This window comes from Chenopodium album, chromosome 15, assembly GCF_948465745.1.
Source record: "Chenopodium album chromosome 15, dcCheAlbu1.1, whole genome shotgun sequence".
In the NCBI taxonomy this organism is placed as follows: Eukaryota; Viridiplantae; Streptophyta; class Magnoliopsida; order Caryophyllales; family Amaranthaceae; genus Chenopodium; species Chenopodium album.
In genome coordinates this window covers 44,739,373-44,752,117 of record NC_137848.1, presented here as the reverse complement: position 1 = coordinate 44,752,117, position 12,745 = coordinate 44,739,373, and the positions used below count along the sequence as shown (strand labels likewise).

The following is a 12,745-nucleotide window of genomic DNA, read 5'->3' as shown; positions in this document are numbered from 1 at the left end:
ACTCTTATAAATAGTATGATATCAATTGTACCCTTTAAAATGTGTATTTACACATATACCCTAATTAATGTGTACAACCTTTTGTAATGAATATTGTTTGGACAATTATACTATTTAAAATATTAATTACTTATTTACCCAAATTAATGATAATTATCTCTTTTTTTTTTATAACTTTTAAAAATAGTGTGTTAATACCCCTAAATATATTTGATTACATGTTTTCTATCACTAAATTGACCAATAACTTAATTTGTGATGTATGGCCAAATCGAAAGAGATTTTGGGTATGGCTAGCTACGGCGCACATTAGCCGCCCTAGTAATAAAAAAGATAACTCATGTAGAATAAACAAATGCAATACATTTTTTTTTTAATTTTTTTGAAAACAAATGCAATGCACATAAAAAACTGCAAATACAAGTTTATCTGCCAGATAAACGAATTTAATCTGGTGGCATTTCTGTAATTATATTGAAAAAACGTAGTCATTTATTCAGTATTTTTGGTGAGCTGTTCAATTACTGTTTGCAACTGCCATTTAGGAAATTACACATGTACCCCTCAACTAGTACATGAAAAGACGCATGTACCCTTCCACTGGTATCTGAAAAGACGATTATACCCCCAGATAAACAAAGAATTAACTAGGCACAGCTCCATAAAAAAATGAAATAATAAGGCAAAAATTATTAAAGCTACAATCGATAAATAATATTATTGTTGATTAGTTGTGTTAAAAATATTTAAAAATAGTATACACTATGACTATATTACTTTAATGAGTTATACCCAATAAAACTATACTACGTACAATGTAGATGTCGTATGTCTAATTATTACCTGTAATGAATTAAATTAGTTTAAAAAAAAAAAAAAAAAAAAAAAAAAAAAAAAACTATACAATGTACTTCCAAGAAAAAGCTAAGTGGAATAATAACTTGAAAAAAATAAAAAATAAACTTAAAGCTGACATCATATATTGTATTGGCAAGAAATTTTTTAATGATAGCTTGACATATATTGAAAGTGATCGATGTAAGCATAACCTGTTAGTAATAGTTTATACATGTAGATTTTTTGAAGGAAAAAAAAAGGTTTAAGTTGATAAATTTATTATAGAAATATTTAATAGAAAACTAACTCAATTGTATTGGTTAATAAGATTTTAAATCAACACCATGAATATAAATGTTTTTTTTCATTGAACTTCACTATTGTATAGCTATATATATATATATACATATATATATATATATACATATATATATATATATATATATATACATATACATATATATATACATATACATATATATATACATATACATATATATATACATATACATATATATATACATATATATATATATATATATATATATATATATATATATATATATATATATATATATATATATATATATATATATATATATATATATATATATATATAATGGTAATTTAAATTAATATTGTATTTTTGGCTCCATTATTTTACACACCAGTCCACCGTATTTCAACCTTTTAAATTATAGCTTATTTTCCCTTAATTAAATTAAAAAGTCTCAAAATCTTGTGTAACTATTTTAAGTGAAAAGAACACGAAATAAAAAGTAATACAATTATTATAAAGATAATATATAAGATTAGGAATAATATTATTATAGTTGTATTATACAAATATTCCAAAAAATAAAGAGTTTTGCTAAACATGAAAGAGGAGTTTTGGAGGGAAAAACAGCACCAGGAAACAACACTTGGTCAATCCTGATATCTGTTTTAATATTATGTTATTGATTAATTGACGATCATCCCCTTTTTAAAGTTAAATCCTTATTTAAAGAGAATAAATAACGCTTAGGAAAGGCTCACATAATGATGGCAAAAAAATGTAACATAAATAAACTTATGACTAAGGTACTTAGAGCATTGCTATAACACAAGATTACCTACGACTACAGGTATACATGGACTAGGGAGTACAAAACGCAAGCACAAGTCAGAAAAGGCTATAATATAACAACCACCAAAGGATGGCTTCATCAAGGTTTTGCTTAGGCTATTTGTTTTTCTTGTAAAGAAATAGGATCAATATCCTTCAACTTAAGCTAGCAAACATGATGCAGAATTGCAGAGGAAGCATATTCGATATTGTAGTGGACAATTCAGAGTTGAACATATTAGGTTCGATTTTGGCCGTAGGATGGCAAAAAAAATAAGCTACCACAAATCCACAACCTCCAAATTGAGTAAAGTTCCAGAAAATGCCTTGCTACGTTGAAAAATAACTTTTGACCTTCCCTGATAGAAAAATGTCTGCAAGGTTTGATATTTTTACATAAATGAAATTGCATAGAATATAGTGTTTAGGGCACAAAAGCCAAGATGATACAAAGGATAACATAAATAAGATGATGCGAGAAACTCCCAAGAGAAATTTATTGATGCTGGGATTGAAATTTTGCACAAGAGTGGTTGACAGAAAGCGGTCATTGAAACAGCTTATAGAATTTAAGAAAGCAAGACATTCCAGCAATTTCTTTCTCTGTTCTTTAAATAAGATTTAGATTCAGTGATAAGCAAGTAAAATATTCAATAAGTGCCTTGCTTTAAACAGACAGATAAATAACGATTAGGTGACGGTCTTATGAGTTATGAGTAAAGCAACATTGATTTATTGGCACTGTATTCTTCACATCATTCAACAAGGCAACTTTGTGTTGTGGGACGCTTAGTAATTGTTAAAACTCTTCATGCATAATAACTTTGCGTTGTGAGATGCTTAGTAATTGTTAAAGCTCTAAAAACTTTATTAGGGTTTCAATGGATCAAGAATTCAAGTAACATCTCATTTGCTGGATCCTACTAGACAATTCTACCATTGAAAGCAAGTTCCTTTCTAATATTTGACGGTTTTTTCCAGATAGTGGCTTAATGGAAGTTGTAACGCATGGCCTAGTACATTTTGACGAGTACACAAGCAGAATTTTGAGACAAAATTCAAACTACTAAGATGCCTATGATAAGTTTCAATCATGTAATATGCGCAGGTCTCCAAAAGTAGCCGACATTAAATACAGAACCATGGAGATTGACAAGCTTAACTTTTGAGGCCCATATTTTATTTTCTATGAGACAATACCTAATAAGGGGTGAGTGTCCAGATCAATCACCCTCGAGAGCTTAATGCCAGCACAACCAGGGAAAGCCAGAAAGACCAAGATATGACTGGGAGTTCAGGCAAAGAAGATTAAGTCTTACCACGAGCTAAAAAGACATAACAAAATACAAAAACATACGGATGTACCTGAAATCCATGATGATAATTAAAAGCTGAATTGAGTCCCAAAACTCAAAGCATGGCACTCCAGATTTCTCAAATTAAGCTGCCAAAAAAGAAAAAGGCATTACTGCTGCAACACCTGTAAAGAGAATGCCATATATATTCTAGAACAATTACGCAGATATATATATATATATATATATATATATATATATATATATATATATATATATATATATATATATATATATATATCCAAACACGGGTATTGCAGCATGTAATATGCTTACCACAACCGCAACTCCTGTCTCGCAAAATTTAGGAATGGTAATTAGTTGCGTCAATTGCCCTTCTGGTCCTGTGTGCAAATGAATGAGTAAGCTATCCTACACTTCGTATATAGGAGTGTTGAATGACAAATACTTCAAAAGTTCAAGTTATATTAAAAGGAGGGCACAATTAAGGGATTACCTTTAACTAAACGGCTTCCAAACATATCCTGATTGCCGACAAAGTAAACATGAGGACAACTCTCAATTACAAAAGGATCCCTGTCTGTAAATGGATAACACCCTAAAAATTCCAAAGAAAAAAATGTTTATCAAGATATTTGGAAGGGAAGGGACAATTTGAAATCCAATAGTACAGCAGCTTAATTACAGTTGAAACTATTTCATCCCCAGAATAAAAATAACATCCATCCATGCTAATAATTTATTATTACAAGAAAATTTGGAAGGAATTTAGAGTTCATTTGTCTTCAATTTGTTTTTCCTTTTTTTAATACATAGGTTATTTTGTTTCAAACTTCATGCCTCTTCAACTTGAATAGTTATCATGCCCTTTCAATGTCATCAATGCGAATAGTTATTATTTCACTTCATCTTCCAATTTCATACAATAATCATATCCCTTAATATCATTCTCTATACATTCAATAATTTACTATCGCAAAGATTTCCATATTATATATCTAAGCACGAAATGTAAATTTTTTTAAACATTCAAATATTATAACTAATTTACCAATTTCGACAAGTCTTTTAAAGCACAAAACGAAATATAACTCATCTGGTCATTTTATGAAGCTATAAGAAAACAATTCAATTTCTACAAATCAAAAATTGTACATTGCACAGGGTCAAAACTAGTTTGATTTCCATAACCCAATTGCCTATGATTGTAAGCATACTAGTAGTAGTTGCTGTTAATTTTAGTTGTCTGCTACTCTATTCAGATTTCAGACTGTTCACAAACAATTACTTGGTTCATATCCCCCCAGCACAGATAACTTTCAATGAAAAAAGAAGATTAAAAAAAGAAAAAATAGAACTGCTTTCACCTAGAGTGTTAGGTGCAGATGGCGCAAGATGCCTCCATCTCAATGTTCTTTCCAAGAAATCAAGTTTATCTTTAGCTTCTGAATACTTATCAAGATCATCAATATTCTGGCCTGATGTCCCAAGAAATCTACAAGATGTAGCCCACTCAGTACACATCCAATTCAGAAACAGATGAAAATGAACAAAAGGCCAAATATTACCTGATATTGTCAAGCTCAAAAGAATGAGGATTAGTACAAGATCTGAAGGTGTTATAAGCTGAAGACCCAGGAAAGAGGCATCTGTTTAAAGGCTGAAACAAAAAGTCAAGATAAATTCAAAGGCTATCAAAAGTTGCAATAGCCCTAAAATCAAACTCATATTTAGAGAAAACACCTGCTGTGGTAGATAAAAATTTGCAGGATCATTTGGCCCTGGCATGATATCCAGAGGTACACCAGCAGCAATCTGCAAATAAAAATTACAGGCCACATTAACCTCAGCATTCTCCATAAAAGAATAGGAAATAAGAAACAAAACAAATTCACTCTCTGAGGAGATGTAAGAACCTGAGTCAGCAAGATATCCAGTTCTCTAAATGGTTCAGACAGCTTAGATTGATCCTTTGATCCCAAGTTCTGCAGAAACAAACAAAATCTAAAAGGTCCCATTTTTTTCAAGAATATGTGTTCAAGTGTTTAACCTCCCCCCCCACAAAAAAGCTTCGTAACAAAAATGAATAAGTAAACAAAAACAATAGTTACCTATCCATACATTATAAAAAGTAGAAGATAACTCTTAGGAATAGTATTCTACCAACTATACCCTCAAAAATATGTACAAAAATATGTATTTACTTTTTTACCCTCATTAAAATGTTTACTCTCATTAATATATTTAATGTTTTTTTTAATTAAACCTATCATCAATTAATTTAAAGTTTTTTTTAGCAAAAACTTGTAATGCTTTTTTTTTTTTTTAATAAAAAAATTCTAATGCTTTATACTTCATATGTTATTATTATTATTTTTTTTAAAAAAATAAAAAATAAAAAAACTGTATGTACGAAGAAATTGTTTATTACCAAGAGACTGTCTATTTTTACCCCTTCGTGGTTACTCTTCTTATTTACAATCTTGTCGTCATTTAATTGCAACTATTGTTAAGGTTTATTAGTTTTGAAATCTACATTGTTTGATGGCACATAAACAACATTATGGAATTTGAATGGGATTCATATTAAAAAGTGATATTTAAGCAGATGTTATCAAGAAGTATAAAGAACCTTAAAAATTCCTAAAATCAAGGGAAATCGATGATAGGAAAAAAAAAATTGGTATTAATTAATTATGGAGAGAATTTAAGAGGAAAAGTACCCCTAAGTGAAGAACTTACATTATTAAGTTTTTAGCTACAACGAACATTTCACATTTTAAAACTCCGTATGACCAAAGCTCACAAAAAATTCATTTGAAGAAAAACACACTAGGTATTATTGAAACATGCAAATCAATTAAGAGTTCTAAACTGACTATTGCCGCTTAAATTATGAAGGGATCGGATGTAAATCAATTAAATATTATTTAATAATAATTTTGAAATAACACTATCAAACTTTTGAGGGTTTTAAAAAATAATTGTGATAAAAGATTTTGGTAGCTTTCTTATATTTCTACATAGCCACCAGATAGGCACATAAATCAAATAGTACGTATTAAAACTACCAGGGGGTGTAAATACACGCCGATACAACTTCTCTGCAAGAGCTAGCCCTTTGCGCGCATCGTGCGCGTAGGCCACCCTAGTTATTATAAAAGTCAAAGAAAATTCAGTCATGAAGAGAAACATAATCATCAGAAATAGGAGAGAAAACAATAGATACTATTATATCAATAAAGTAAACAAGGGAAACCTAATTACCAGAGACAAGTGCCATTTGAATGTGCTAGTAAAACTTATTATCAGGAGATTTAATCACTGTGGCTAGTATGAAATTTTTCCTGAGGGGAATTCTGGGAAGAAATTTAAGAGTTGTTGAATTTGATTAAGATATGATAATTACAGAATATGAAGAAGATATTCAAGCTTTTAAGAGGCTTGGTTCTCTCCTAAATACAGACTGAAACTAAAAGGAACACTCACATTTTCTCACTCTAATCTCCTCTATATATAGACCCGTAATTCCCTTCTCCCTCCCTCTTTTCCATCCCCTACTTCCTCTTTAAGCTACCTCATAACAGAATCACAGCCATTACCTAATATACCCCTCCGCTATACCTAATGCATAACAAAAAGATGATCTTCATAACAATCCTTGATCTAATATATTTTACAACTAGTATGGAAAGAAGGTACAAGCTAAAATAGAAGATACCTCATAACAAAAAGATGATCTTCATAACGATCCTTAAGCTAATTTGTATAAAGCACGGCATTAACCTTAGTCACAAAAACCTAAGTTGTAAAGTTGGACTAACATGTTACTGACTTTCTTCCTCCGTTCTTTTTAAGCTGACACATTTCTTTTATCTTATTTGCCAATGCACTTGTTCAACAATTAATATCGCTAATTATTAATAAGTTAAAAAGTAAATTTTGAAAAATAGATATTGATCCCAAGTGACTATTTTATCATAACTACTGTATAAATCATAGAAGCTAGTCAAAGATGAATTTGTCTATTGATTCAAAAGTCAACATGTGTCAACTAAAAAAGAACAGAGGAAGTATTACTTATTTCCAGAACCCAGAGAGATGCCAAATATTACCAAACATGTAAAAGCAAAAACCTACAGAGTAAACTAACCATGATATATGAATTATGAAAACATGAAGCAAACATTTCAATGATTATTTAATACAAAATAATAAGTTACCTGTCCGTTAAATAGTCCTCTGGCAAATTCTACAGAATTTCCAGCAATTACTACATGAACTATCTCTGCAGCAATTCTCTGCTCCTGCACAGATTTAAAAGCAATGATTAGTTGCGACTCTACAACAATAGTTGATGCAGGATAAGGTACAAAAGAGTAAGACATTTTCATCCCCTAGATGGCCAGTTATATGATCTACAAGCAGCTGGAACTGGAGAGGATTTGACGTGCTATTTCCAACACTTAAGCCTGACACGAAGACGACATACTTGTCATCACCTGTGAACAGATAAACCCAAGGAGATTCAGAGAGAGAGAGAGAGAGAGAGAGAGAGAATTTAAATGCAGCAGATAAAACATAATTCTCATGGTATATTATATAGGGGGGCCGTCGCTAATTAGTTGCAGGTAAAAAGGTATGAAGTTAAGATGATAACATCTCTGGACTTTATGCATCTGTCTAAAACCTCGAACATGAGTCCTAAGGAATGAGAAATGCACAGATAGCCTGAATCTTGAACAAACAGCAAAGTAAACGCATACATTACTATAACCCATCTTTCTCCAGTAACGTTTACTTCTTCATGGTCATCAAAATCCTGACCCTAAACCATAGCTTCACCAAAGATTCAACACCCCTGTAAAAGCATGAGGTGATAATAACGCTCTATAAAAATTAAGGATGAGACCCAAATGAGGCTCTAAAGAAGAGCTTCCAACAACCATGATCCACCTCCTCAGATACCTTAGCCTCACGGTTAGATTAGCCTTTGGACCCTCTGTTTACTCTTTACCTCAACAACAACAATTATGTTTGGCCAAGTTTATGGAAAACAATTTCAACTTCCTAGAAGCACTTTTCATGAAACTGCTGTTACAGAATTATAAAGGTAATTGACCTGTTGTGGCCATATTAATTTAGAGGTATTAAACAAAAAATAGTTGGTCCATTCTGGAGGCTACAAAAATCATGATATTGTCAGCCATTGAGATAAATATCATAGCAATGACTGAATTCCAGAGCTTTTTAAGAACAAGAGAGAAGAATAAGTTCAATCCAAAAATAGAAAACAAAAAGGTAAAGAGTGGAATGCAATAGCTAATGACTTAAGGTGGGTGGGCGCATTGGGGATGAAACGAATGAGACGATTAATGTTCTGTTCATGATTTTTTTTTATGTAATATATAATGATAGAGTAAAATTTTGGATTGTTAGATGAAATAATATTATTAAAATCAGAAGGTATGAGTTATTTTATATCATGATTTATAGAAAAAAAAAAAAAACTATGTTCAAGGAACTCTAGAGGATGCATTCCACATTCGCGTTCTTGTACCACATTCTGGAGAAAGTTCTTTGTCCTCATTTCGTGATGGGATTTATCCCTTCGTACAGGAATATTTTGTCCTTATTATCAACCAATATTTATGGTAGAATAGGTTTGTTGAGTAATTTCCTCAGGAACTTAGAATGGGCATTAATTATCCCACTACTTTCTACTGCGGGGGGGGGGGGAAAAAAAAAAAAAAAAAAAAAAAAAGGGCTATAGGTTAAAGACTATGCCTATAAATCTCTACTAGTGGAACTATGCAAGATTGATTTGGACCTCATTGCATCAAGGTAAAGTAACAACAGAAATGTTAAGGCATTATTTTAAAAGGGCATCGATTATCCCTGGCTTTCTACCAAAAAAAAAAAGTGAATATCTTGAAGACTATGCCTATAAATCTCTACTGGTGGAACTATGCAATATTAATTTGGACCTCATTACACCAAGGTTGTATAAAGTAACAAAACTGTTTCATGTTAGGGTTCTTGAGTGAGATACATTTTTTTTATCACATATGTGTATGGTCGATTCTGATTTTTGTTGTATACTTCGTATGTTGTATGACTAACAGTTATCAAATTTGTTTCTGTTTTCAAAAATAAAAAAGTTGAGAGAGGGGGTACATAGTGTGAGCAATGCTGATTGTTTATAATGCAATATCCTCCAAACCATTGCCTTATATAATACATAGAACCACCCCCCCCCCCCCCCACCGTTCTCTTTCACAAACCAAAAATATAAAAAATAGCACTTTTCCTAAATACTATTCCACAAACATCAATAACATGGAACTAAATCCAAAAAAATTATTATTCCTTACCAACTACAGTGTACATCTAATGAAGGACAAGATGGCCACTCCATATAGTAACTTCACAATGCAAAGATTGGAAGAGCATCAAGTGACATTACCAAGCTTTAAAGGCTTCTCGATTTGGGGTGGTAGTCCAGCTTCAAGGATATCGTGAACAAGAAACGACCCAGCTCCACTTTCTTTTCCAAGGAAGGCAACCACAACCCCTGTAAAATGGCAATAGTGCAATACTGTCACGAGAAAATACTTATAGCTATTCATATAAATGCTAGAAGGTTTGGCTTACAAGTGACCAGACATAAAAGATGGTAAAGCGAGAAGGAATAAGATGGAATCGTAATCGCATCCAGTGATTAATGTTAGCTGGCATTTCCTATTTTTTATGCAAAGGCCAACAGAAATCCATGTGTTATCTGTTAGTAATATTACTAGTATGGCCTTTTAAAACAATTGCAGCATAGTTGCTCTTATCAGTTATAATGATGAGCAGTCATTTCACACCCTGACAGACGAATGATATTAACCATAGATGCATCAAAGCGAGAGAAGTATAAAAGAAATGGAACAAGCACTCTATTAGCAATTAAGAAACTGCCTTGTTGATCTTTTGGGGACCAGAGTGAGCACAGGAAGTGTTTAATAAAGAAGGCTAACTTAGATTTTCAATTAATGTTGATTTCATAAATAATGTAAAACAATATAATTTCCAGCATCCTCTTTTTAACGTATAACACATATCAGCTGTTAAAAGCTATTGAAATAATCATAAGCTATCCTGCATAATTTCTGCCAAGATATATACATATAAGTATAAATAAATAAATTCGGTGAGTAATTTCTTACATATCCCCTTTCAGGCTTTTACTAAAATATGCATCCTCTGGGATTAAAGTCACACCAGAGGAAAGATATATTCTGGCAGACCAGCCAGATTAATGCTCCTAAATCCTGATATGGAATTTTTGTGTCCAATAACTAATAAATATCCTATACTCTTCCTAACTAGCTGAATTTTTTTCGCTATAGGGAGATCAAAGAATAAATATAAAAAATAAATAAACATAAAGTACCTGTCACATAAACAGAAGGAAACAGTGAAGTTCCCTCAAGCTTCACTCTTCCACTTTCATCCTCTAGGATCAGGTGATCATCAGGATGCATAAAATTGTGCGGCTTGACCAGAGAAGTCACAGACCTCTATTTGTTGATAAAGAAAAGAAAGAAAGAATGGGAAAAGGAGAAAAAAATTTAGAACAAACCATGTCTCTAGACATAATTGGATGTTTTAGCAATCAAAGTTAGACAAAAATGATATGTATTTCATAGCAACTCCTTACCTCCTTAGCATACTCATCAAGAATACAGGGTTTGAGTTTCATGTGCTTGTAGAGAGTTCCAACAACGATACATTCCTTGTTCTCTTCCAAACCCAAAATCGTACAAACTACCTTAAATAAATAAATAAATAAAAATCCTCAAAGGAATAAGAGATTCCCCCCATGTACTTGTGGTTTTGGATTAATTAATGTCTGACTCCAGTTTGACCACAACAATTACCGTAACAAAATGAATGTGCACAAATAGAAAACTAGCATCATAAGTCAGCAACAAAATTAATTGGATACACAAAGATAAGACCATAGTCATTGAACAGCATTTGTAAGATAGTAAGCATGCATCGATCAAATATAACAACATCAAAGAAATCTCTCTTAATACACTGCTGAACAATGACATAAGATAGCAGAAATTAAGCATCCCCACAAGCTTGATCAGCTACCTTTTCTCTAAAAAATAAAAAATAATCGATTACGGACTAAAAACACTTTAATGATGTGATCACAACCAGCTGGTAAGGTCGCAAGTGCAACAATCATCCACAATGAGGATCAAAAGGGACACTTGAAAGTCATAACTGATGATCCTAAAGTTGTAAACACTCTCAAAACCCTAAACCCTACTTCAAATTAAATTCTTCCCATATACCCAATAATTAAGACAACCACTACCAAATAACTCCAGAAACTTTACTGTTTCTCCAACCTAAAACATGATGAACCCCCCCCCCCCCCCCCCCCGGCCCCAACCCACCCACCAAAAAAGATATGGTATAAACCTCAAAATTAGCTAAAATTATTCATCAAATTGAACTACAATTACAAAACCAGTAAAATTCAATTCAACCCCCACATGTTAAAATAACCCAAATTTTGTATGCATTGAACTCAAATTATAAAAACAAACTGCAAACACCCCCAAATAAATGTAAATGGTATAACCCCAAAAATCAATTAACTTGAAAAATGAACGAATAATAAAACTAAAAATAAGAAATTAAACAAACCCCATATGATAAAATGACCCAAATTCAATGATTTTATACTCAAAAGTCCCAAAAAAGACCAAAAATTGGGAAACAAACCAGGAATGTGGGGTTTCCAGTGAGGAACAAGAGAATAAAGAAGAGTCCTCAACATATGAAGCCTCGCAAAGTAAATTTGACTGTATTGTTGTCCCTTATACACTTCATTTCGTACCATAAACACCTCATCCTGCAAATTATTCCCAGAATAAATTAAGAATAATAATAATAATAATGTTGGATAAAATTGCAAAATTCATTAGAAAAATAATGTTAATAATGCTAATAAAGAAGAACTAATTATAGGTTTGAACAAAAAGTATGAGATTGAGGAGAGAGAAAGAGACCAAGTTATGGTAGTGAGAATGCTTGCGTTGGAGGATCTGCTCGCCGTCGACTTCCATGGCGGGAAAACAATGAACACTGCGCTTCAGTACTTCGGACTTCTAAAGTCCAAACGTGGTTTTAACTTTTAAACTAGATTGTGACTTGGGCGGTCGGGTATTGAAATTTCATTAAGTTTAAGGGGCTCTTTAGTCGGGGATATTCATCAAAAGAATAGGAAATCAACCATTCTGATTCCCTTTATTGCTGTTTGTTAATCGTTTTTTCTCATTTCCTTTACCCCCTCCAATCCCCCAAATCCTTCTAAGGGGGCGTTTGGTATGAACTTAGTAAAGGTAACGAAATGGAAACAAATTAGGAGGGGAAAGGGTAATATATAGTGTTAACCTAACTAGTTGTTTGGAATTAC

General features: G+C 32.0%; 1 protein-coding gene across 4 annotated transcripts; it reads right to left on the bottom strand.

Annotated features, from left to right (window-relative positions):
• Positions 1 to 1,891: 1,891 nt before the first annotated feature.
• On the bottom strand, positions 1,892 to 12,467 carry LOC145582312 (DNA polymerase delta small subunit-like). 4 transcript variants are annotated; one of them, XR_014099855.1, is made up of 16 exons: positions 12,339 to 12,467; positions 12,052 to 12,181; positions 10,967 to 11,073; positions 10,700 to 10,826; positions 9,728 to 9,835; positions 7,648 to 7,763; positions 7,485 to 7,568; positions 5,178 to 5,246; positions 5,005 to 5,076; positions 4,830 to 4,921; positions 4,629 to 4,756; positions 3,758 to 3,859; positions 3,577 to 3,644; positions 3,311 to 3,389; positions 3,146 to 3,231; positions 1,893 to 2,319 (listed from the first exon to the last, which is right to left on the bottom strand). XR_014099855.1 is itself a non-coding variant. In XM_081639316.1 (15 exons), the coding sequence occupies exons 1-14, from the start codon at positions 12,393 to 12,395 to the stop codon at positions 3,330 to 3,332; spliced, it is 1,320 nt and encodes a 439-aa protein (XP_081495442.1). In that variant the 5' UTR covers positions 12,396 to 12,467; the 3' UTR covers positions 1,894 to 2,304; positions 3,311 to 3,329. The 4 variants fall into 4 exon arrangements, 3 of the variants coding, with proteins under 3 accessions (XP_081495443.1, XP_081495442.1, XP_081495441.1); XM_081639316.1 differs by lacking the exon at positions 3,146 to 3,231 and having other exon boundaries at positions 1,894 to 2,304; XM_081639315.1 differs by lacking the exon at positions 3,146 to 3,231 and having other exon boundaries at positions 1,895 to 2,319.
• Between the last annotated feature and the right edge of the window lie 278 nt (positions 12,468 to 12,745).

Bases quoted from the DNA above. Each gene is read 5' to 3' on its own strand.
- LOC145582312 (XM_081639316.1), bottom strand. From the start codon at position 12,395: ATGGAAGTCGACGGCGAGCAGATCCTCCAACGCAAGCATTCTCACTAC. The intron at 12,182-12,338 runs GTCTCTTTCTCT...AATAATTTGCAG, and splicing joins ATTCTCACTACCATAACTTG to GATGAGGTGTTTATGGTACG. The intron at 4,757-4,829 runs GTAATATTTGGC...TACATCTTGTAG, and splicing joins TTTGAGCTTGACAATATCAG to ATTTCTTGGGACATCAGGCC.